The sequence below is a fragment of the Budorcas taxicolor genome, chromosome 10, assembly GCF_023091745.1.
Source record: "Budorcas taxicolor isolate Tak-1 chromosome 10, Takin1.1, whole genome shotgun sequence".
Taxonomy (NCBI): domain Eukaryota; kingdom Metazoa; phylum Chordata; class Mammalia; order Artiodactyla; family Bovidae; genus Budorcas; species Budorcas taxicolor.
The window spans coordinates 24,406,972-24,432,969 of record NC_068919.1 but is presented as its reverse complement, the minus strand read 5'-3'; the positions used below and the strand labels follow the sequence as shown (position 1 = coordinate 24,432,969).

At 38.5% G+C, this 25,998-nt stretch overlaps 2 protein-coding genes across 3 annotated transcripts in view; both read right to left on the bottom strand.

Annotated features, from left to right (window-relative positions):
- The window catches only part of SUPT16H (SPT16 homolog, facilitates chromatin remodeling subunit), a 35,240-nt gene extending 12,877 nt beyond the window's left edge, over positions 1 to 22,363 (bottom strand). The window contains exons 1-17 of the mRNA XM_052646506.1: positions 22,240 to 22,363; positions 9,525 to 9,617; positions 9,027 to 9,197; positions 8,255 to 8,407; positions 7,572 to 7,718; positions 7,015 to 7,166; positions 6,239 to 6,411; positions 5,122 to 5,212; positions 4,334 to 4,407; positions 4,084 to 4,196; positions 2,284 to 2,349; positions 2,074 to 2,169; positions 1,874 to 1,989; positions 1,630 to 1,783; positions 985 to 1,112; positions 331 to 466; positions 100 to 226 (exon numbers count right to left, since the gene is read on the bottom strand). Coding sequence (XP_052502466.1) covers positions 100 to 226; positions 331 to 466; positions 985 to 1,112; positions 1,630 to 1,783; positions 1,874 to 1,989; positions 2,074 to 2,169; positions 2,284 to 2,349; positions 4,084 to 4,196; positions 4,334 to 4,407; positions 5,122 to 5,212; positions 6,239 to 6,411; positions 7,015 to 7,166; positions 7,572 to 7,718; positions 8,255 to 8,407; positions 9,027 to 9,197; positions 9,525 to 9,617; positions 22,240 to 22,305 — 2,056 coding nt within the window. The 5' untranslated portion in view covers positions 22,306 to 22,363. The remainder of the gene's footprint in view (positions 1 to 99; positions 227 to 330; positions 467 to 984; positions 1,113 to 1,629; positions 1,784 to 1,873; positions 1,990 to 2,073; positions 2,170 to 2,283; positions 2,350 to 4,083; positions 4,197 to 4,333; positions 4,408 to 5,121; positions 5,213 to 6,238; positions 6,412 to 7,014; positions 7,167 to 7,571; positions 7,719 to 8,254; positions 8,408 to 9,026; positions 9,198 to 9,524; positions 9,618 to 22,239) is intronic.
- Positions 22,364 to 23,567: 1,204 nt separating this feature from the next.
- The window catches only part of CHD8 (chromodomain helicase DNA binding protein 8), a 37,048-nt gene continuing 34,617 nt past the window's right edge, over positions 23,568 to 25,998 (bottom strand). For both annotated transcript variants that reach the window (XM_052646197.1, XM_052646198.1), the window contains exon 37: positions 23,568 to 24,510. In XM_052646197.1, coding sequence (XP_052502157.1) covers positions 23,944 to 24,510 — 567 coding nt within the window. In that variant the 3' untranslated portion in view covers positions 23,568 to 23,943. The remainder of the gene's footprint in view (positions 24,511 to 25,998) is intronic.

The window sequence follows — 25,998 nt, the reverse complement described above, 5'->3', positions numbered from 1 at the left end:
CAGACTCCTCCCAGCACTTCCTACTATGTTATCTGGTCTGTCATTACTACAGATGTGCCTCCAAAGACAAAGCCCAGGCACAAGAGAGATCATCCATACCATTGACATGGGCCTCCAGTGAGCCTTGCATCCTCTTTTGGGCAATGTTTGGGCGAATGTACAGATCTTTTAGTTTGGGATTACTCCGGTTTAGATTGATCACCAGTGAATCTTGTTTCACAATGCCCTAAGCAGAATGAAAATCAACGTGAATTCTCACATATCTTTCTATGTCCCCAAACCTTCATGTGTCCTTTTGCACAAAGGCACTTTGCTGTTGTTCCGGCTCACCTCCTTCTCTTTCTCTTCCGCTTCCCGAGTCTTGTAACGCTTCTGCACTTCTTTTATAATTCGGAAGGCGTTCTGAAGGTTCAAGGCTGGAACTGTCTGTTCTCCAGGTGCCTTCATATTTGAAGCTCGGTATGTACTACAGAAAAGGGGGAGCACTTATGTAATTTCATCATGCCATCTAACCCACACCCATTACTGTGTTTAACAACTGGCTTAATACCTTTTAGGAGAAAAAGGTACCACTGAGTGCTGAAATAATGTCTGGAAAGATGAAAAAATCCTTCCTCTCTCTTAAACAGATGATGTTATAAATAGCTAATCCACTGAGTGGGGGAGTCACAGCTTTATTTCAAATCCTGCATAAACGTCCCCAAATGATCCTATTTCACTTTAAGAACAGACTCCAGTGCAGCACACATCTGATATTTTATCAACAAATATGTCAAGTGAGGATAAAATATCTTTATGAGGATTTAAATTAGGTTCCAACCTCAAAACAGTACAAGGTTAGTACAGCAATCCTCCTTATCAAGGATCACTGAGGAAGGTGGCACCATTCACCAGGATGTGGGAGAACACAGCACTCTCTGGGTTTCTAAGGGTACTGCTCTGGCCAGTAGGGATTTGAGGGTGGTTGTTTCCCTGGGAACTCACATTTCCTTGACAAAAGTGGCTTCTGGGTTGGGAAAGATGTTGCCCTCATTTCTGCCCAGAGCACTGCCTGGGCAATAGAAGTTGATTCGCAAGTAAGTATAATCTCCTTCCACAGACATGCTTATATTCTGTTCAAAGAAAGGAAAAGCATTAGCAAAGAAACCAAACAAATAAGATTTCTTTCCTAGATGAAGGTAAGTAGCTATAGACATGCTAAAATTAAGTTAGTAGTTACAAACTGACAGCTAAACCTAGCCTGTAATCCTTACTCTAAAACTAATAAGCTACATATTTAGCTTATTTTTTTATATGATCAAATGCTGTTTCTGAAAGAATCACTGAGTTCCTAAAGTTCTTTTCCTGTGCCATGTTTATGACAACAGGTTAAAAAGTTCTTCAAGTTCAAAGACAAACAAGCAAAGTATGATTATAGACTAGGTCATTTAACTTTCTCCAAAGTGCAAACAGGGAAGGAAGGAAAATGACAGCAGGAGATTAGGGAGTGGGGTTGGGGAGTCAGTAACATGGGAAAGGTAGAGTCAGTAGGAGCACAGAACAGGAGAGACATGCAGTCAGGACAGTCATCTATGGTAAGCACAATTATTTGAAGGAATTATCGAATGAAGCCTGATTCAACGTCAGTACCTTGATTGTGGCAATGTGAAAAGGTGTCGCAATGCCAAACACAGGCATTATTACAGTCTCGTATTTTTTATCAATATAGATCTTCATTTCCCGAATGTGTGGTTCCTTAGGCATCAAAGATGGGTTTTTATAGGACACATTAGATTTACGAGCTCTGGAGTGGGAATAAAAAAATGTTCTTGAGAAATTTCTGCAAATCACATATAACCCTAAGACAATCTCACTACTCCATCCAAAGTCTTACTTCTGAATCTGCTGTTCCCCTTTCTGTTCAGTTAATCGCCTCTTTGCTTCCTCATTGAGCTGAGCTGCCAGTTCTTTTTGATGGGCTCTTCGCTTCTCTTCTGCAGTCATCTCATTCTAAAGAAGGGAAAACCGAAGTTATCAGGACCTGTGAACCATGACAAACAGGAAATCAAAGTAGTTTTCAAACAGTAAACTTACTCGTGTTCTTTCTGTAAGTAAAGCTGCTCTGGAACCTCTTCCCAACAGGTCCTCAGCTTCATCTTTCTCCTCTTCCTCTTCTTCCTCATCTTCATTCTATGGAGGGAAAAAAATCATCATCAGAAACTCAAATCTTAATTATGTTAGCCATTATTATTTACTTCTTCATTGTAGCAAACTTTTCACCACTCATTTTTATCTTCTTCTTACCTTTAGAAAAATCCCTACGTTCTTCACTTTCTTCTTCACAGAAGTGAGAACAGTAGCTGGACCATCCTGGAATACAAAGAGGAAGTGAGACATCTCTAAGAGCATTTAAATGACATACTTTCACTTTCAAACCCAGTAACTAGCTGGGCCATGCTTTGAATCTTCTGGCCCTAAAAAAGTCTTTGACAACACATAAAACCAGTTATCTTCCCAAATGCACATTAGGAACTGCAATTTGGGAGGCAACAATGGGATAATGAGTAAGAATAGTGGCTTGATTTGAAACCTGGCTCACTCACTTTTGAGCTCTGTGACATCTGGCAAGGTACATATACTTTTCTGTGCCTCAGTTGCTTTATCTACATATTTGGATAAGAGTATCTATTTCATAGAATTATTATAAGAATTCAATGAATTAATGTATAAATGTGTCCATATAAGAACACTGAAATATTTACTACCATTAAGAATCAACAGGGACTCTGTGACGATATAGAAGGGTGGGATGGGGAAACAGATGGGAGGGAGGTTCGGGAAGAAGGGGACAGGATGTACCTATGGCTGATTCTTGTTGATGTTTGACAGAAAACAACAAAGTTCTGTGAAGCAATTATTCTTCTATTTAAAAATAAAGTGGCAAAATAAAAATATATCAGTTCCTGCTAAGTTAAAGAAACCAGTCACAAAAAACCCCTAAATGCTCAGAAAAGGCAAATCCTTAGAAAAAGATTCCCTCCCACTGTCCTGGCCTGGGAGGGAAATGAGGAGTGACTGCTAGTGGGCACAGGGTTTCTTTCTGAGGTGATGAAGATGTTCTAAAACTAGACTATGGCGACAGTTGCATTAACTGTAAACATAATAAAAGTCACAATTGTACACGTTAATTGCATGGTATATAAACTGTTAAAGCTATTACAAAAGAAAAAAAAATCAGCTCTGTCATAGAATCAGTTTCTGATAGTATCATAATCAAGGTTCAAGCCACAGTGTGATAGAGTTTGTTTAAACAATCTGTTTTCCTGGCTGTACTAGGTCAGGCTTTCATAGACATCTCTAATTCCCCTTAGCTAGCATTTAACAAATGATAAAAAGAAAAAACACCACGTAACAAAGACAAGCAATAAATAGTAAATAAGGATTTACTATGTAGCACATGGAAATATACTCAGTATCTTCTAATAACTTAAAATGGAAAATAATATGAATATATATATATATATATATAAACTGAATCATTCTACCATACACCTGAAACTAACATGATATTGTAAATCAACTATTTGTTGTTGTTCAGTTCCTCAGTCACGTCCGACTCTTTGCGACCCCATGGGCTGCAGCACGCCAGGTTTCCCTGTCTTTCACCATCTCCCGGAGCTTGCTCAAACTCATGTCCATTAAGTCGGTGATGCCATCCAACCATCTCGTCCTCTGTCATCTCCTTCTCCTCCTGCCTTCAATCTTTCCCAGCATCGGGATCTTTTCTAGTAAGTCGGATCTTTGCATCAGGTGGCCAAAGTATTGGAGCTGCAGCGTCAGTCCTTCTAATGAACGTTCAGGATTGATTTCCTTTAGAATTGACTGGTTTGACCTACTTGCAGTCCAAGGGATTCTCAAGAATCTTCAACACCACAGTTTGAAAGCATCAATACTTCAGCACTCAGCTTTTGTTATGGCCCAACGCTCACATCCATACATGACTACTGGAAAAATCAACTATACTTTCATTTAAAAAAAGGGAAGGGGAACCATAGGGTTAAAAATGCACTTCAATATTCAATTCATGAAAGAAGCAATATATACCTCATCCACAAGCACTGTGTCTCCAATGAACAGGGCATAGGTTTTCTCTTCTGGTTTCTTCCCTTCCTTGTTAGTCAAATCTGAGAATCCCAAATTGATGCTGAAAACCATCCCTAAACCAGCAAAACAGGAATCAGTGAATGACTGTGAAAGTTTGAAGTGTGATTTTATACAGAATAGAGGGAGATGAAACTAAGGTAAAGTATTTTAAAAGGCATACATTTTTCTAATGTATGCCTGTAAAACTCACCTTTCTTTAGTTTGTACTGATTTTTACTATTAATTACTAAAGAACCTTCACGGAATTCAATGCCCATTCCAAACCTAAAAAAGAAATGAAGGAAACTTCAACAATAAGCTAAGAGGCCTCTAACCTGAGTCAGGTACACTATATCCTATTTTAATTTTCAAGGTAAGGCAGGCAAACAAGCTGAGTAATTTGCCACTACTGAGGAGCTGTTAAAGGGCACACTATCAAGAACATATAACAACTGGAATAAGAGATAATTTCTAATAGAATACTGATAACTGGATTTACTAAGTCTCCTAGGCCAAAACTCGGTATAGGTCAATGTATTTCCTCTTGTCCATCACAGAAATCCAGAAATAATATATCCCAACTAGCTTCATCTAAGGAGCCTGCCTAGAACTTTTGTTTCTCAAATGTCTTCGGTTCTATAATATGTTAGTAGTATATCTAGGTGTTCAATGATCAAATACACTTGAGAAACACTGGAGAAAAAAAAAACTTTAAGAGTTTAAATAGCGGGATATCTCAGAGTGCTTATTTTGCAAATATGAATTGAGGTGTTCTAAGAGAGGAAATATTGTATGTAATGCCTCTTCACATTTGTAATTTAACCCTGAAACATCTACAACATTGGTCTAAAAAGATCTCCATGAACTTACATACATTCTCTGATAACATAATGTGTCTGGCACACAGTTAAGTTGAATAGTCCACAAACATTGGTTGAATCATCATGACTGCCACTCATGAAAACTGACACAGTGACAATGTATATCACAGCATCTTACCCTAGGTTTTTGGTAATTTTGTTCAGCAGCTCTGGCTTCTGCTTTTTAACCACATCCATGACAGCATTATATACATCACATATCTTCACACCTAATGACAAGACAGATGGGACATTAAAGTATCTTTCAGGAAAAAACCACGAATCACATTTTTAAAATCAACATTATTTTTACTCGTTAAGTCACCTAAAGCAGGGTTTCTCAAAACACACAATAAGGAATACAGTTGCAGGGCTGGTAGGGCTTAGAAATGTGCATTTTAAGAAACAATCCACCTAGTCATTCTTTAATTACACTGAGAATCACTCCAGGGGGACTGTGGAACCCTAGTTGGTCTCAGTGAAATAATTTAAGAGTTGATAAATGGCATTACATTAAATGTACTATACATTTTGAAAAACAAGACTACTGAACGGGTAAATTGGAAGAATGCTGGACTTAATTTTTCAAGGTTTAGGATATGAATATGTATTTCAAGCCAGAGTAGTTCAAATACTATAGCCTCAGAGGAGTTTTTATTCTCACTGAACAAGGACTATGGATTGCCAGTTGGATTTCTCAAGATTGACCTGAGGTATCAGGAGGGAATGGTGTTGGGAAGCTCTGGGAAACTTTAAGTGGACTTACAAAGTTGTTTAAAGGTGGCAAACATGAAGTCCCATTTAGCCAACTGGGAGTGAGGAGTCTCAAGGCAAAAGAGGTGCCAAATGCTCTCCTTTTAAGTAGACAGTAGCTTGCTTAGCAGGGTTGCCAAGTTAGTTCTGCTCTCAAACTAAGATTCCTGGTATTCATTCAATATAGGATTAACATTACGTAGTCTGTCAGGAGAGATACTACTTCTCAGAACTTTCTAAAGAAAAGTAGTAAGAGCATGGTATTTTATGAAGATCTGAACACAGAGTCCTAATCAGTCAGAGGTTTCTGTGAACATCAATATAGAACCACAGTAACCATTCCTGCATAAAAGAAAAGTACATTGAAGAACTAAATGGTAGGATGATTGGAGGTTAGTAAAATCTAATTCTATTTACAGTACAAGAGCCTCAGGGATAAACAGTCCCACAAATGCTACATTTTTGTTACACAATTTCTAAACCTTATCTAAGGCACACATTACCATGTCTTAGTTCCTTTAACAGCTCCTCTTGCAGCTGAAGCAAAAAGTTGTAATTTTCTTGAACCTCCTGAGAAGGATCAACCATCAAAGTGCGAACAAGGTTGGAGCAGTAAGACTTGAAGCGAATACCCATGGCACAGGTAATGGCCCCAAAATGCATATGGTTCTTGTCACTAGAGACCACAGGGAGAAAGCATCTCATTACACAAACTTGTGAAGTCCTTACCATACCTGGCATACACATCTGTAATCACAATTTTGACCTGCTATATCCCAAAGCTGAAGTAGAAAAAATGACCTAAACATTTTTTTTTTTTAAACCACGTCAGTTTATAAAGGCTCTGGAAAGTTGTATCCCAAATATGCAAAAGTTATACTGAATTTTATGCATTATAATCGAACAGTATGATGGTAAGCCATCACCTTTCCACCAGCCCCGATGAATAGCATTCTTTACAGTATTTTTAAAAATTAGAAGGGGAATAATTATGATATATCTAGCAAGATTTTTATTTTTTAAACATGTTTTGCATTTTTTTCTTGTCATTTTTAGTCATCTGGAAAATGCTTACAATCAAATACTCAAGTAAGAAATGAATAACTATGTGAAATAAATTAAACTATACACAGAATAAGACAAGAAGATAATGCAGGAGGCAGGCTAATGGTTATTCTTTTTCTTCCTATTTTTTTGAATCCCAGAATGAGTCTAAGAAAAAACAGGCCAAAGGCTGAAGTGCTCCGGTTGTTTTATATTTTGAAATTCTCATACTCACCTCACCACACTGAACTTGAGGTTATAGTTGCCACCACTCTGAATGATAGGAGGGTAACACATTTCCACAGTAGAAGGGTCTGCCCCAGCAAGGTATTTTTTCTCTTCTATGGCCTTTTCCACTGACTCAGCCAGTTTGCTGTGTCGAACTTTCTATAAAAATACCCAGAAATAAAACAATACTTACTATAGGGTGGCAGAACGGTGCTGGGTTTTTGGACATGACCATTTGAAAACAACATGTATCCTGATATCATATAGGATGCCAAAGTAGTCTTATGAAGTGGTTTATGTACCAGATAACACACTGGTGTACACGCAAAAGCAAATTTAGAGAATATGTGGAATTTGCAGCTATTCAAAGAATTCTCAAGTGACATACTGGGTAGGCTCCAGAAACTACAGTGGACGTTTATAGTTATTCTCAAAGAGAGCTGGCACAAGTACACACCACCAACTTTAATCTACCAAAGGAAGCTCAACACAACCTAAAAAACACTGCATGGGAGGGACTTACTTCATTATAACAGTGAAAAGACACTCCCACCCCCAATTTACCTCATCTGCATCAACTATTTCCATGACTCTTTCCTTGAAGAATTTGTTGAAGACCTCAGAGGTGATGCTAGCTGCTTTCTTCATTAGATTGAGTTCTCCATCCTCCTTTACAGCAATGGTATAGGCCACAACTGCACTGATGTCTATCTGCAGTCAAACGGATAAACAGTTCCTAACATGCAGACACAGAACTGCTAAAGAAATCTCTCTCCCCCAGTTCAAATATTATCAGTGACTATGTCTGGTTATTTAGCAAACTATCAGCGGTTTGCAGAATATCTAAATATTCTCTTCTTGGATTGAATAAACATCTGAAAGAACGCTTTACCAGGTCATTGGTGTATTCTAACAGGCAATGAACTAACACATCATTTAAAGTGTAAATGTAAATGCCTCTCTTGAGATTTCTGTAAAGGCTGGAGAAGGAAGACAGAAAAGAAAAAAAGTTTTTTGGACAACAGATTTTCCTCAATTTCCCTCCAGAGTAGCTGAACTGTCTCCTGAATGCCTCACTCCTAACTGAAAAGTGAATTGGTTAACCACTCAGCAACAGGAACTGAAAATGGAAATGTGAATGAATATGCGGCTTTCTCAAAACAAAGTCTCTGCAATATCAGCTGTGAAAGCCCCTCACAATTTTGTCTTCTCAACTCTCAATGTGCTTGTTTCCAGAATATTCTTACTTTGTCAAAACCCTCTTTGTTGAGGCAGTCGTTCCAGCTCTTCATGAACTCTCCTGGAAATTTGTCTTTGCTGAACACTCCAATCTTCTTGCCATTCTTGCTTTCTTTAATGGCTTCAATCATTTTGTCAAAGCTGCTCTTGTTACTTTCATTCTGTCAGTGCCACAGGGAGAAAACAGGGGTTTAGTTTAAGAATTAGACATCTATGTTCTACTAGGACTAGGTAGAGAATATTCTAAACTATGGAAAGAAATAAATTCTATCTCCCCTTTTCCTACCTATTTATTTAGGGAAGACTGTAGTATACCAAAAGTTTACACAAAATTTCTTTGGATATATTTATATGTTTAAGTGAAGTGCCACATAAGCTGAGAAGACTATTCTTTACTTCAGGAAGAGCTAAGAAACTGAAATACAAAGGTGAACAACATTCTGAAAAGAAATCTTTGTCAGGTGGGCAAGAAAAAAAGATTACATTTGATAAAAATTGGAAATGAGATATACCTTTCCTTAAGGATATTTAAAGATTTTTGTCCTAATTAAGATACTAAGAGAAGTATCCTCAAGCATGGATAGTTAGTTTTCACCATAATTTCATTACCCATTTGTGTTACTGCAAACTGATAGGATTATTGAACTCTTTTCTATCTTTCTAACAAATGACAGTTAGCTAAAATCTTCCCCTTGTATTTCTGAATTCCTAGGAGGCTTTTCTGTTTACCACTTTAAAACATTCTTTCTTATTTATGACGAATTCTTTGTCTGTTCTGACCTTTTCTCGTACGAGTAGTGTGATAGCAGGGGCTCCGTTAGCATTCTCATTGCCCTTAGTGTTGGCAATCTGTTTCAAGAACTCCACTTTTTTCTTGCTGGCCATAAAGATGATTTTGTCATCACAGAATACCATGATAGTATCAGTTAGTTCATAACCAAAGAGCCATGTCTATGGGAAAAGACAAGTGTGAACAGATACAAAAAAAATCAATATATTTATATGTCTAAAATAAAGTATCTGGAATTAACTTCAAAATAATCTTGTAGTGTGAGAACCTGGATATAGATTCCAATGAAATGAGATTAGTCAGTAATGTTTACCGAACTTTTTGTGAAAGAACTATTCTACACATCCTCTGTTTATCACGATAGCCACTACAGAGTACTTGAGACTGAGGACTGAGGAGCTTAAATTTTAATGCGGCTAGTGGCTACCATACTGAACAGTAGCTGATTCAATGACTCTCAGGGCTAAACACTGCTGTAAACTTCTCACCTGTAAGGCAGTTGATTTAGCATAAACAATTTCTTCATCAACACCCACTGATACAACAATGGCATCAACATTGGCATACTCATCTTCTCCTTTCTGAAAGGCAGAGTAGATAATTTGGTTATTTTCTTTTCATATGAGCACAACAGGAATATATCCAAGATACACATAATTTTTTCCTCATGGAAATTCAAAGTTTTAGGTACATATATACTTGGCAACCTTACTGTAATTACTTACTCTATTTTTAAAATAGCTTTCTGAGACAAAATTCATATACAATTCACCAACTTTAAGTGTAAAATTCAGTGGTTTTCAGTGTATTCAGTTACACAACCATCACAATCTAATTTTAGAAATTTTTATCTCTCCCCCCCAAAACCCATTAGCAATAATTATCCACCTCCTCTCAGTCCTAGCAACCACTAATCTCATCTGTCCCTAAGGATTTGTCTATTATGGACATAATATTTTTTCATGGTTCGTATGTTTTAGCATATGTCAATACCACATCCCATTTTATTGCTAAGTAATATTCCATTATGTGAACATACTACATTATATCCATTCAACTGTTGGATATTTGAATTGTTTCCATTTTTTGGCTATTATGAATAATGCTGCTATAAACATTAGTAAGTTTTTCTGTGCACGTATTTCTCTTGAGTATATATCTAGGTGAGGAATTGCTACTTATATAGTAACTCTATATTTAACTTTCTGAGGAAACACAAGACTGTTTTCTAAAATGCCTGCACTGTTTCACAAATTTCTTTCCCAAAAGTAATGTGTGAGGGTTCCAATTTCTCCACATGCTGACCAACACTTAACTTTATTATAGCCATCCAATGGGTATGAAGTATCTCACTGCAGTTTTGATTTGTATTTCCACAATGGTCAATGATCTTGACTGAGCTCCCAGTCACGTGATTCTGATGATTTGTATACCTATTTGGAGAAGTGTGTGTTCAGATCCTTTTCCCACTCTGGGTTATTGCTTTATTACTAAGTCGTAAGAGTTCTTTTTTATACGTAAAAGTCTCTTATCAGATATGATTTGCATTTTTTTCTCCTGTTCAATGGATTTTCCTTTCACTTTTGTATGGATGTCCTTTGAAGCACGAAAGTTTTTTATTCTGAAGAAGTCCAAATTCTTTTCTTGTGCTTTTGATGTCACATGTAAGGTGGCTTTGCCTAACCCAAGGACATGAAGATATAACTATACTTTCTTCTATAGAAGTTTTACAGTTTTAGCTCTTATACTTACATTTATGCCTCATTTTGAGTAAAGTTTGTGTTCAGTGTAAGGAAGGGCCTAACCTCTTTTCCCGCCCCCAAATTGTCTTGGCACCACATCAAAAAAGAAATGATGTAAATGTGAAGGTTTATTTCTGGATTCTCAATTTTGTTCCACTGAGTTACATGACTGCCCTTACACTAGTATATTGCTTTGATTACTGCAGCTTTGTATTAAGTCCTGAAATTGAGATCTGTGAGTCCTCCAACCATTAGCTACTCCTGAACTCTTCTATAAAACCAAAGCACTGATAACTGTGAGCTGTAAGGTCAAATCTCTGATTTCCCTATAAAGTCAAGAAAAATATCTACAGGGAATGCCCTGGTGGTACATTGGTTAGGACTTTGAGCTTCCACTGTAGGGGGCCTTGGTTCGATCCCTGGTTGGGGAACCAAGATCATACAAGACATGTGGCATGGCCAAAACAAAACAAAACCTACATACATAATGCTATAAATCAATAATATCTTAATTTTAAAAAATTTCTTTAAGATTCTTCCATATTTTAAGACTCCTGGATGCCAATCTGGATCCAAATAAAATAGCAATTGAGGGTTCTGCTGCATTTCTCTAGCAAAACAAAATATATAACCCAAAGGAGTTACTATATAGTAACCTTATACATTCCCTCGCTGATTTTCACTGAGAAAATGTTTACCTTCAGGTTAGTAAGATTTTATCATTAGTTCCCACTGATGATGCAAAAACAATGGTAATTAAAACTGCTAGTGCCTTAGCATAAATCAAGGTAGTGGCACCAAGCTATGTTCATCACTACTACACACTCAATAGAAAGGAAAAAAAAAAGCCAGTTTCACTTAGAAAATGTCCTTGATACAGTAAAAATGACTAATATTATAAAATCCTAATCTTTGAATATATGTCTTTTTAATAGTCTGTGTGAAGAAATGGAAAGCACATCCAAAGCACTTCTGTGTGTACATTGAAGTATGACAGCTGTCTCAAGGAAAAGCACTTGTATCAATTCAATTACTTCAGTAATAAACTAGTCACAGACTTGGATATCTAGCATACATTTTCTCAAAAATGAATGAAGTGAGTCTATCACTTCAAGGAAAATGAAAGAAATGTGTTGTTAATGATGAAATTTGAGCCTTCAAACAGAAATCAAAATTGGAAAACCTTGTACTCACCATTGTGAACTTGACAACTTCTCAACTTATTCAAGAACTTTTCTGATGATATCAGCAGAATATTAACATACACAATTCTCCAACATTATATAATGAAGCGTGTACATTTACCAGATGTATACAACTGAGGGAACAATATTTTCCAAATAACCAGCAAATGATGTTACAAAATTGTAACTTGAGTATGAAAGGTCACTGTTGTGGTTTTAAATTCCACATTACAACTAACTTTCAAGAGATAACCACTTCCAGGGAATTCCCTGCCAGTCCAGTGGTTAGGACTCAGCATTTTGACTGCCAAGGGCCCAGGTTCAAACCCTGGTCAGACAACTAAGATCCCATAAGCCGAGAGGCCAAAAAAAAAAAAGAGAGCGAGCGAGCGATTAACTACTTTGAGTTTTAGTGTAGTAACAAAGACTATCCAGTTATCTGAAGAGTTTATTAAAATTTCTCCCTTTTCCAACTTTATGTATGTACGAAGCCAAATTTCTTTCTATATTTGATCAAGCCTATATAAAGAAAGGTTGTGGGGAGCGGAATAATTTAAGACTGTAAAAGGGTCCTGTTATCAGGGTTGGGGACCACTGTTCTGCGATCCCTGATGTGGCATAACACGAACTGTGGCATCAGGTCGTCTCTCCTCCCCGCTCTGCCATGTACATTCCAGTTCTTCAGTGAACATGGGATTCTGTGGCAACAGCATTACTAGTACCTTGATAACCCCCCAAAATTAGCAACAGGTACTCCCCTATATTTATGTGTTTTGGCTACCAATACATAAATTTTTTCCCTAAACATGTCTTCAAAAATACCACTGAAACTAACCAAAAAGTCTCTTTTAGTATTTTTTGATACTTAAAATCTTAGTCAAAATTTTTCCACAAAGAAAAGGGTATCAACATGCACAAAAATTCAAAATACACAGTAATAAATTTTTAAAAAGTTGTTGTTCGGTCACTAAGCTGTGTCTGACTCTACAATTCCATGGACTGCAGCATACCAGGCTCCTCTGTCGTCCACTATCTCCCAGACCTTGCTCAAGTTCATGTCCATTGAGTTAGTGATATACAAAGAATATAATTACATAATTAATCATTAATAACATAGGAAAACCATACAAAGTTATCTCAACATAACTGAAAATAGGAAGTGAGAAAAAAAGACCTACGTACTCAGATTTTTTATGAGGATATGGGAAACCAATCCACCAAATCTCAAGGATTTCCATTAATATAAAATGTCTGGTTTTCTACTGTCCATCAAAAACGTGAGAGGATGAATCCTAATCTCTCTTGGAACCCAGCTGCTCTGACCATTTCATAGAATATTTGACTGATTCTTTATAAACACCAGGAGAAATAAATGCAGAATATCTAAAGATAATAAATTTCAATACAGTTTTTTCTAAAAATGTGATTCAATGAAAAGGATTACAATAAAGTCAACAATTTTGACAGCAAAGCCCTGGACACTGTTTTGTATTTTCAAATCTTATAAGGCATATAAATACAGATTAAATCTGAAAATAGTCTTCTGAAACTGTGGGAGATTAATAATCCACTTGTAAAACTTCCATGATGGGAGTAGGGTGGGGGGGAGGCTCAAGGAGGGGTTATATGTATACTTGTAGCTGATTCATTCGTTGTACAGCTAAAACCAATGCAACGTTACAAAGCAATTATCCTCCAATTAAACACAAATTAAACAAAAATAATGTTACCCACAGTAACATTTTAATAAATCATATACAATACTAAAATATTTTCAGATTAATTTATGCCTGGAATTTGTTTTAAAGTACTGGAGTGGGGGACTTTCCTGGTGGTCCAGTGGGTAAGACTCCATGCTGCCACTGCAAGGAGCATGGGTTTGATTCCTGGTCATGGTACTAAGATCCCAGATGCTGCACACTGTGGCCAAAAAAATAAATGAATAAACAAACAAACAAATGAATAACAAAAAAATATTGGGGGTGTGGGGCAAAAAAAAAAAAGCCACAAGGCTAGCTGCTGCTGCCCCAGGACCAGTTGTACAGTCAGTTCCAAGCACTGGCTATTTGAGATAGCTGGGGCTCAACTCTGCTGCTTCAACAGCCTCAGATTCCCACCTAACCTCTTCTGCTTGGGAGATCTTTAGGACTCAGGCTTGGCCCCTTGTCAAATCTGGACAAATTCCTGTGCTCCCTTTTTGAGATGAACCATTTTACAGCAGTGACTCCTGGTGTGCAGACTCTCAACATTCACCCAATCCGCTCTGTCACCAAATTCTCCCACTTTCCAGTCTGTCTGGTCCACTTAACACTCAAGTGTTGCTGAAACAGGTGTTTCAGATGGGAACAGTATTTACTGAGCAGGCACTTTCTGTATGTAACCTGTAAGCCTCATGATAAAACTTTAGCTGCAGTAGGCATCATTATATTCAGAACCCCCAATCAAGACCTAGCACACTCAAAACTCCCACACAAACACATAGGCAGTTCTCACACTAATGATTTAGCTTTTAAAAAAAGAGGTGCTGAAATTCTAATTAAAATACACATATTAAGATGGATATTTTTCATTAGGATACAAGTATTATAACAGTATAAAGATATACTTTTCTACCACCTCTGTCTCTTTCAGTTAAAAGAACAGAATACTTTCATTGGGGTCCTAAAGATAAAAATGAATTTCTTTGGGAAGTTCCTGATTTTTATCTACAAGGAGACCTAGGATCATTTGACTAACTTTTCTGCCTTTTACGTAGAGAGAGACAGTAAGCCTATTGGGTGAGGGCTCACTCTGAAGACAGCCTGCCTGGGCTCAAAGCCATGACCTCACCCCTTATTGTGACCCAATCTTTCTGTGTTCCAATATCCTACATCTTCACATCTGTAAGTGTTGCTGTGAGAATTAAACTAGCAAATGTATATGAAATACTTAGAATAGTGCCTAGCTCACAGTAACTACTATGTGTTTGCCACCATTATTATTAAAGACCAAAATGTAGAAGAAACACAGGCAAAATACTCTCACATAAATTATAGCAATATATTTTTTGGATCTCTCTCCTAAAGCAAAGGAAACAAAAGCAAAAATAAACAAATGAGACCTAATTAAACTAAAAGCTTTTGTACAGCAAACCACTGACAAAATGAAAAGAAAACCCTTTAAATGGGCGAAAACATTTACAAATGATATGAACTAATATATATATCCAAAATAGATAAACAGTTCACACAACTCAATATATATTAAAAAAAAAAAAAACCCTATTAGAAAATGGGCAGAAGACCATTTTTCCAAAATAGACACACACATGGCCAACATGAAAAAGTTTTAACATCATTAATCACTAGAGAATTGCAAATCAAAACCACAACAAGGTATTCTCACACCAGCTAGAATGGCTATCATCAAAAAGAACACAAATAACAAATGCGGGCAAGGATGTGGAAAAAAAGGAACCCTTGTGTAATCCATTGGTGGGAATGTAAATTTGTGCAGCCACTGTACAGTATGGAGGTTGCCCAAAAACCAAAAATTAGAACTATCATATGATCAACAATTCTACTCCTGGGTATATATCTGAAGAAAATGAAAATATTACTTTGAAAAGATATATGTGCCGCAATGTTCACTGCAGAATTATTTACAACAGCCAAGATATGGAAGCAACCTAAGTGTCCGTCAACAGATGAACAGATAAAGATGTGGGGTGTATATACACACCCCCATATACAATGAAATACTATACTCAGTCATTAAAAACAAATGAAATTTTTCCATCTCCAACAACACAGACAGACTTGGAAAGCATTATGTACTAAGGGTAGAGTTTTTTGGAAGATGCGAGAGTGGTAAATGACTAAGTGCCTGATAGGCATTCTTAGCCAGAAGATATCAATGTTAAGTGTGTGTATCTCATTAAAGCCCTTATAGGCTCAGGACTCAGGAGGCACCAAGTATTAGAGAAGGGAAAAGGGACATATCATACATGGTAAGTTCAGGGCTAACAACAGAAGTCTGGTCAGCAAGCTTAAGTCCCTAGTTCGTGAAAGCCCTGAGAAAACTCCTAACCCTCCCACAAAAACAATGCATTCTCTGAAGAAAGGGGCTCAAAAAGCTCTAGATAGTAGGTCCAGCAGAAGGCAATTAATAAATGCTGAGGAATTCAATGAAAGTCTGTTTTTTTTTAAGTCAATGATTTAATTGATTTTAACATAAATTCTGTATTATCAAAATACAAATGGAGGTGGCTTCTGGTATTAAAACAGAGGTAACAGCAAAATTCAAAATTATTAGGCTAGAACCTAAAATTATGTAGATATTGAGAATCATAGCAGAAATTAAGCATTATTTTAGTTCGGAGACTCCTAGGAGACAAGACCAAAATGGAAATAGTAGGTTAAATTGTTCTCTTAGTTTAATAGAAAGAATACAATTTTATTAGCAGAAATTTTTCTTGCATTGAATCCTAAGTGGACTTTTTAAATGTAGTTACTTTTAGAAATAAGAAGACAGAGCTTAGTTCAAACACTGTTTGGTAGAACAAACACTGTTTGGTAGAAAATAGTCAATTGTCTTTCAATTGACCATTTCTCTCCCTCACCTTAATAAATGCCAAGAGCACTTTCCTGTGTATGCATGCACAGTCGCTAAGTCCTGTCTGCTTGAGATCCCTCCAGGCTCCTCTGTTCATGGGGTTTTCCAGGCAAGAAAACTGGAGTGGGTTGCCATTTCCTCCTCCAGAAAGTCTGTTTTTTTGAACAACTGCCCCAAAGACAAGAATTAGAGAGTTTTTCTTTGGTCACCACCAAATTCCCAGAAAATACTCGAGGATACTGCCAGTATCTGAGGGGTTCTCCAGGGAATAAGCTAATCTATTTACCCTACCACAACCTCTCTACTAGTTGAGAGATCCTATTCATGCAGAGCTTCCCACCAGCTTCTTATTACCGTAGTCTTAACACAAACGAGTAGCCAAGGCTCAATTTGACTTTTGTGAAGTGTTCAACACGTAAGAGAGAAAGCAAAGAAATCCAGGGGAAACAGACATGGCAGAGGACAGAAGATAAAAATAAAACACCCCCAATACAAGAAATAAATATAGTATATCTATCAAGCAAGAAAAAAGAGGGGATAAGAAAGAACTTATGGAAAAAAAATGTGATGAAGTCAAGAAACAGCATCTGGAAGTAGACAATAAAGAGATAGAAAATGAAATGAAAAAGATAACAAATTTAAGCCAAAAGTTCTAAACCCCACTAAGCAGGAATTTCTGGGGGAGCAGGGGAGGAACAGATCACTGAGGAAATGGAGGGGAGAAAATGATCAAAGAAAGCAAAATTCCAGCACTGACAGATGTGAGTCTTCAGACTAAAATGGCCCCCCACTTCCCAACTCAATGCAAAGGGTTAAAAAAAAGAAAAGATTCATACCAAGGCAGTGAAATATCAAAACATGAGGAATAAAGAGATGTTTTACAGAGAACAATAGGCCATATATATTGGAACAGGAAGTAGAATCACATCACCCTTCTCAAAAGAAATACTGAATGCTTGAAGGCTGACAGATAGTTGACAAATTCTGAGCAGAATTCTCAGAGATTTTCAACCTTGAATTTTATACTAACTGAACTATTATTATTAACGAAAAGTAGAGACAAAACTTTTTAAGACACATAATGGCTCAAGAAACATCTATTCTCCGTATCCTTTCCTAAGAACCTCTTAGAGAAACGCTTTAACAAAACAAAGGAAAAAAAAAATCACAACATGGACTGCTGGATATAGGGGACACTGGAAGTTCCAAGGTTCAACAGACTGGAACGCAACCTGCACAGACAGAGCAGAATAATGTAAGGTTGAGTGGGTGGTGGTGGTTAAAATAAAAAAACAGAATAAAATCTCTGTTGAGCATGAAAATTATAGAATAAAAGACTGATAAGATTACAACAGATCTACAAGAAAAAATTAAGGCTAAGGACATTTAAAAGAGGAGAAAAACTGAAGCAATCATTAATGCCAGGAAAAATGAAAAAACTTAATAGTAACTTAATTATACTTTATTACCTCACCCAGCAGTGAAAATAGTTACATGAGTGTAACAATGTAAACTGATTTTACTAAAAACTGGGGAAAAAAAAATCACAGAGGGATGAATATGTGATAAAGTATGATAAAAATATTAATTGTATAAACTAGGTGGGGGGGGCACATGAGTTCTCACTGGAAATTTCTTTTACCTTTCTGTAGGCTTAAATATTTCATAACTATGTCAAGAAATTTACAGGAAGTATCAGGAGGAAGGGAAATTGAAATGTTATGGTGTAAGTTAAATTTAAATCCTAATTCTACCAAAACAAGGGTTAATATCTAAAACTGATAAACCAAGAAATATTGATAGCAGTATATAGATATTACTTTAAAATATAAAAGGAAGTGAAGAACTGGAAAGTGGGTGCTTCTGTGGCAGGTGACAGTTTCTTATGCTAAGGCTTTTAGAACAATCTGTTATTTTAAAACGTATGTATGTATTACATGACTAAAACGGATTTTTTTTTAAAATGCAAGGTAGATATCAATAATACAAGCGGTAAGGAATCAGCAAAAACTGTGACAGTGGTGCCTGAATGATAAAAGTTGGGAGAATATGCAGCAGAGGAACAACTATCTTCCTTTGAAGCTAAAAGGGTATCGCATTACCAGAGGAAACATTTTTTAAGTCTCTAGTTATACCAAGGATACGAATCTAACTCATCACCCAAACTGATACAACTCTGAGAATAAAAAGGTATGCCATTAATTACACAGGGATAACAGGTAGACAGTTTCAGAAAAGGTAAGACTTATGATCACACTAAGTACAGCCTCCATAAAAATCTCTTCAAACCAAGATGGGGATGTATAAAAGCTCAAAAATCAAATTATCAGCGTTTAATGAGGGCCTACTACATGCCAGGCACTGCACTTGTAATAGTGGCAAAAAAAATAAACAAAAATGAGTAAGACAGAATAAATGAATCTCAACCTGCCCAGGTATTTACTTCTATCTAGCCTTCCTCTTTACTCAAGAAACCAAAGCACTATTTAAACCTTTCTCTAGTTCACTCCAGAGATAAGTGAACAACCGAGATAGGTAGAAGCAAACTGTCATCTTGTTAAAAGCAGTATGAAAATTGCCCATTTCAAAGAACCTTCCTAAGCCACAAAAGTCACTGCCTAGTCTTACAGAGCAATCCAGAACAAGAACTTGTCCACAACAAAAATCAGCAAAGAGCCAGAAATCACCACTCAAGAGAAACACTGATGCTCTAGGTTATTAGTTTTCTCCATGAGCACAAACTTCCTCTTCGAGGCTGGGGCCACTCAACTCCCCAGTCCTGATGGGTAGTGTAGTGCCACATGAATGAATGCAATGGATCAGCATTCCATTGGGAAACAGCTACCATTCTGATTTTTTAAATGGAATTCTTCTGGGTTAAAAGGCAGATGACTGAAGTCAAGGTTCACACACAGCAGCATGTCCCAACAGTTAGGTCCCAAATGAGTTACAGGTATGCATGGGTACAATCTCCCCTCAGTTCTCAAAGCAGCTGGGATCCCAAGATAGTGGGTAACCTCCCCACTTGTACCCCCATGAAGTACTAATCCTATCACTTGGTTAAAAACAATCACAGTCATGAAAAGACTGGGAAGCTCTGAATAAGGACCCAGTAAGTACAAGAAGACAGGGGAGAAGCTCATGCTCACCACCCAGGGTCACTACCTAGGGGTCTCTACTGCAGAGACAGAAAGGTGCTGCAAACTCATCCTGCTCTAGCAGTCCTCATTAAAAAAAAAAAGCCCATTATCTTATCCCTAAAATAACACTATTCACTCAGGTATAAGGTTTAAGGTTTGAAAAATTTCTACTCAAAAAAGGAAGTGTGTGATAATCCAACTCTTTTCGGGACATAATTAAACTGTAATTAAGAGATATATCTTACTTACAATAGCCTCACAAAATGTACCTTAAAATCAACTTGCAGATAAATGAGATGAGGAAACACATTAGTTCCTACTCTTATTTTTAAAAAGAAAAAAAAAATAGCCTTTTCATGCTCTACAACTCTAGGTAGTTGTGTGAACAGCACTGGAGTTACAAGAAGCAACCACACCATTCTGTAAGGCTAATGCTTTAAGGGTATTTAAAACTTACAAGTGGGTGTGGAGTCTAAACTAGTTTTTTAGTTAATTTTTGTCTTTGAAGATGGGAGTGGACAACACAAGTTTTGGGATTTCTATAGTTAACTACAAGTTATTATTATTTCAAGGCCAATTTTCTTACTCAAAAAAGGAATAAGTGTAGAAAAGCAAATATAGCTTGCCCCTGTGTATTTCACTATTTTCCTGCTGCACCTAAGAGGATAAACAACCAGAACTTATTCCGGAAACTACGATCGTTAGTTAAGCAGGTCGGGATGAAAGTGCTGTAACCTGGAAGACAATGCATAAAGCAATTCGACAGGTGGGGTCTAAGCACAGTTATTAAAACTCAGTTATAACAAGGCAGGAAGTCTATTCAAATAAGATTTTTCATAATGACGATATAAATTTTGCTAAGTACATTTTTATACTGGCTTGTAACTTTGTAAGATCAGGATCTTATCATTTAACATGCTCCTTTCAAATGACAGAAGGGCCAAGATAAATTTTAGCATTTGAGAAACAAACAAAAAAATAGGGCCAATAACTTAACTTTCATGGATTTAAAGACTGTCATCGACATTGAGTTTACCAATGGGTCTTTAGGCCTCAAGTATTTCCCTAGTACATGCTTTGCATTTATCTACCATGTATGGGAACTTTGAGCTCTAAATTAATTTTAGCTTCAAAGAATGGTCTAGATAGGGTTATTTGATCAACTTCTGAATCACTGGGACTAGCAACAACCACTACAGCAAAGGTGTGTGACTGGGTTGGGGGGGGGGGGGGTCCTATGAGTGGAAGGGCAGGCATTTGATTATTACTCACATCATAGTACTTATTAATCTTCAGGAAATATCTGGGCATTTAGAAAAGTATTTTTAATATGGATTACGTTCAAACTTTAAAACATGACAGTGAGAGAACTTATAAAAACATCTGGTAGAAATTAACCAATAAAATTTTTTAAAATAAATTTATTTCAGCTTTTGTCTAGCATAGTCCTTAGTTGTGCTTATAAAATGCATAAAACCCATTTTATTTTCAATCATCTAATCCATTTATGCCCAAAAGATAAAACTTGCACAGGAACCTTTAGTATGAATGGTAGGCAAATGATCAATTTTAATAGCTTAGTTTTTAGTAGATCAGTTTCAAAGGCAATTTACAATGCTGAAGTCAGAACTGATCATTTTTGTCAGGATGCTCTTCAGGTTTTAAAAAGCCCTCTTTAGCTTTATCTTCCCTGAATGACAACAGTTCAGAGGTCATACTTCAGCTGGATAGCTCAGAAGACACCACAGGATGCAATCAAATGTTTGAACTGATAAATTACCATCACAAAAATAAAATTTTAATTGCGGACTTTCTCAAGTAATCAAAAATGCCCAATCCTTAGACTAGAAACGGTAACAGCTCTTTTTCTAAACACGTGCCCTGGATCCTCAACCACGGAGAAAACTAATAAGGTTTTAAGCATCACATCGTTTTTCTGCATTACCAAAACCTGCAGGTTTTCAGCGTTAGATTTCTGTGTTACCCACGGCAGGGCCTAGAACAGGAGGCGGTTGCGCGTGAGCAGTATGTCTTTTTTTAACTCCAGCAAGAGCAACGCAAATGGTAAACGCCAAGAGCCCGATTCTCATCCTTCTGGCCCTTCCATCCATCCTTGACGAAATGGTTGTAATTCTGGCGGGACCTGGGGCACAACACTCTGGTTCTGGAAGGACAGAGCGAGTGCGTGGGTGTGTATGAACACTGGAGGAGGGGGCAGCAAGACGTGATCACGGAGTGGGAGGGAAGAATGATGATGCCTCTTCTAGGGCGGGAAGAAACTACGAGAGGTGGCTGTTATGCATGACGGGGGCAGGCACGCGGGGAAGATGGTGGTGGCCGCAGGGTAAGGTGATTACGGGGGGGATTCCCTGCTACAGGGTGGCGCTTGGGGTCGCCTACGGTGAATGATCCTGGAGCAACTAAATGGGCACGACCCTGAACCCGGGAATTCCTGACGGAAAGGGGAAAAAAGGCGCCGAGAAACGGGGTTATTATGGGATGGCAAAGGGGGGCTCCCTGGGGAAATTACGGGATCTATCTCACCCTCCAATTGCTGTACAGTCTCTTCACTCGTCGATAATAAGCGTCTTTGTCGAGAGTTACAGCCATAGCCACAGACGCCGCTTCTCCTCGGGTTCCGAGAATCACGCGAGGTCCCGGCTCCGCCACCCTCTCTCGGCCCCGGAATCCCGCACTCGCCCAGTGACCCGGAAGTATCGACCTCAAAGATGCCCTTTCCGCTTCCGGGTCCCGGCAGCGGTCGGAATTCTTTTTTTAAAAAATCCTTCCTCCTCCGGAGGTTAGGGGGAGGAGAGGAAGGAAGAGTGGGGAAAGCAACAAAACATGCAACGCAAAAAGAGCCCAGATTTTCGCGGGGTTTTCTTGTCAACTTAGCAACAGCCGGACGCGAGTCGACGTCATCACGTGATGCTCTGCCCCCGCCCTTACTCTGCCCGGGGCCGAGGTCTCCAGGAGCGCCGATTCCGTGTCGAGGCGGCGGCGGCGGCGGCGGCGGCGGCTGGACACTGAGGAGGCGGGAGTCCTGACGTGCAGGCCCCGCCCCATACAAACTGCCGCGCGCGGGTGCAATGGCCCCACCCATAGTCAAAGGAAGGGGAAACGGAGAGCGGGATCTGGGGTGGGAGTGGGAAGCCTACAGCATAACTGGATTTCTCTCTGTCCTAGAAAATGTGGGGAAGCAAAAGCCTCTGCCGCTCCAGGCCTGGAAGGATCCTCCGTGATAGGACGCTGGGTTAGGGGCTCCAGGCAGACAGGGAGCTCAAGCCGGTAAGAGGGAGCACATCCTGCGGATAAACTGAACTTAGGCCGGCGCCACGGGGGAAGGACTTCGCCTTTGAAAGGGAAATTAAATGCCCAGGCTTCATTTGAGCGCTAGGACGGTAGGAGAGGGGTCATAGGAAACAAATGCGAGCTCAAGCCGTGACAGCATCCTTCCAGTCAGCCAGTCCCCTTGCCACAGTTCATGAAGTGACACCGTTTTTACGCCTTCCCCGAAACAATTTCAGTTAATTCAAAACAAAATGTACGTGGGTCTTGATGGAAGTTCTTCTTTCTCATCTCTTCGAGAACTTGGGATTTTGAATCTGGGAACATTCTGCCTACTATTTTAGCTTAGATCATTTGGCAAGGTGGAAAGCCTATGCTTATGTACAAGCTTTTCACGGAGTAAGGATGACTTGTCTGCCCTATCCAAGGTAACTTCACACATTAACAGTAAGGAACTGTAAGAAAGTGGTGTTGAAATTACCCATCATGAACATCAACTGGTAATATTTATATTGGGTTTGAGCAAATATAGAACGAGGGAAGAGTGGGAAAGGATTAACTTAAATTTATTAATGCCAAGGGGAAGGAAGGTAACAGTTCCTGACCCTCCAGCTGTATCCACAGTTCGGTCAGGAACAGGCTCTGCCAGAGGCTAGTGCCAGCGCTACATAGTCTGTGGTTAATGGAGGTGTCTAGGGAGGGGTGAGCACGTTGGCTGCTCTAGTCTCCTTTCCTTCCCCAGAACCGAGGAAGTAATCATGTATTATTTTAGGAGTTCCCCTACCCACCCAATCCTCTCAAATTTGGAAGCAATCAGGTACAAGTGTTCTTTTTCCTTTTCACCTCCTGGAGTCCTGGGTCTCCCCACATCTCCCCTGCCCCTCCCACTTTTCCATAGTCCAAGGGCCAGAGTAAATGAAATACAGCAGCCACCCAAGCAATGGGGACCATGCTGGGTCTTCAGTCATCAGCATCTTCGCTGGAGTCTGAGTTGGCTGGCATCATAGGATCATCAATGAGTGAGAAGTCCCTTTCTGAGCTATCATAGCCCTGAGATAAATCATCATCATCATCTTCATCCTCATCGTCCTCATCCTCCTCAGGTTGCAGTGGTGGCAACCTCAAGGCAGTAGCAGAGGTGGTAGTGGCTGGTGAAGAAGGGTAGCCAGTGGCTCTCAGGCCTGGATGGTGATGGTGGTGATGGTGGGGGTGGGGGTGGTGGTGGTGGTGATGAAGCATGGTGCTGGAGTCTACATGAGGGGATGATGCTGCACCACCCATCACAAACGGCATAAAAGGCAAAGATGCAGAAGTGGCACTGCTGTGACCCAGAGATGACACAGATTGCAGGCCACTACTGCTGTGTTGGAAGGTATTATGCAGAGACAGGGACCCAGTGCCTCCACCCTGCATCAGGGCCATCATCTTAGAAAGGTCTGGTCGCGTCCTACGGGCCCGCTTCTTGCTGCTGTCTGGTGCAATAGGCCCTGGCAAAACCCGGTTCAACACAGTTTCAGCATGATGACCCTGGGAAGAAGGAACAGAAGATAGTAAAAGGAAGAAAAAAACAAAACAGAAGTCAACAGAGTCCTAGCTTGCAAATGCTTTTTCATTGAACTACCTTTAGGAGGGGCAAAGTAAGTATAGTCCAATCAGACTTACTGGTAATGGAGACAAGGTAAAGCTGGATGTAGCAGGTTGAAACATTATGATGCTGAAGCTAAACGCAAAGATTTGACACTAACACTCATCTGAACTAGAGCTTTGATTTTTTTTTCCCACGACTACACTATACCTTTATTCTAGCCAACCATTTCAAAATTGCTTATTTTTGTTAATAAGAAGCCTGAGTAAGACAATGAATGAATCAGTACTTATACAGTATGCTCTCCTGATGGCGGATTGTTCACCTGATCTTACCATGTGAAAGACAGTACAACCATACTGACATAATCAATATTATCCTTCATTATTGCATCAGAATGGGGTAAACTCAAGAGAGACCAGATTAAGAGTCTGGATGTACAGAACACCAAAAAGACTACAGGATAGCTCCTTAGAAAATTTACTAAAATAATTTTTTTCCTCAATAAACTTACATATCTGCTGAATTTTGAATTGCTTTATGTAAATGAGCTCACAATAAATTCTGGTTAAATTCACGGAAGCTGGAACATTATTAGACCTAAGTACAATACTGAGTAAACTGGCATTAAACTCAGACAGTTACAAACATCTCAATACTTAATTTTTTAGGCTTTTAAAATGTAACTATAATAACTACCAGGGTTTCCCTGGTAGCTCAGATGGTAAATAATCTGCCTGCAATGCAGGAGACCCAGGTTCGATCCCCTGGGTCAGGAAGAAACCCTGGAGAAGAGAATGGCAACCCACTCCAGTATTTTTGCCTGGAAAAACCCCATGGACAGAGGAGCCTAGTGGGCTAGTCCATGGGGTCAAAGAGAGTTGGATATGACTGAACAACTAATATACTTTCACATAATAGCACCAAATCACATTAGGATGCAATAATAATACAATGCTAGATACATGATCAATTCTCCAATAAGAATATTGTACTAATCACATTATAATTTTCTGTGATTTGCTATGATCTTTTTCTTAGAGTTAACAACTGATTATAAAGAAGAGCAAAAGTACTTGAGGCAAAAATAGGTAATCCTGGAGAAAAAGCCTTCTTTACCGGCTGCTCTATAATGTTAAATTCAACACAGAGATGGTATCAGCCTTCTTGCCATCAGCCTCCCATATCAACCACTCTGCTTATCATACCCTTGGGCCCATGGAGGATAAGAGAGAAAAATAAAACATTCTTCCATGGCAACAATATTTGTATGAAACAACTTTCACCCAGTATAAAAACAATACATCTTATAAATTCACCTCACAAATAAATATTATCTTATGGGCAAAATAATGTTTCAGAATTTGTTAAATGCAAATGATAGATATTTTTCATTTGGAAATTTTGTTGAAAGATAAACCATGTGGTTT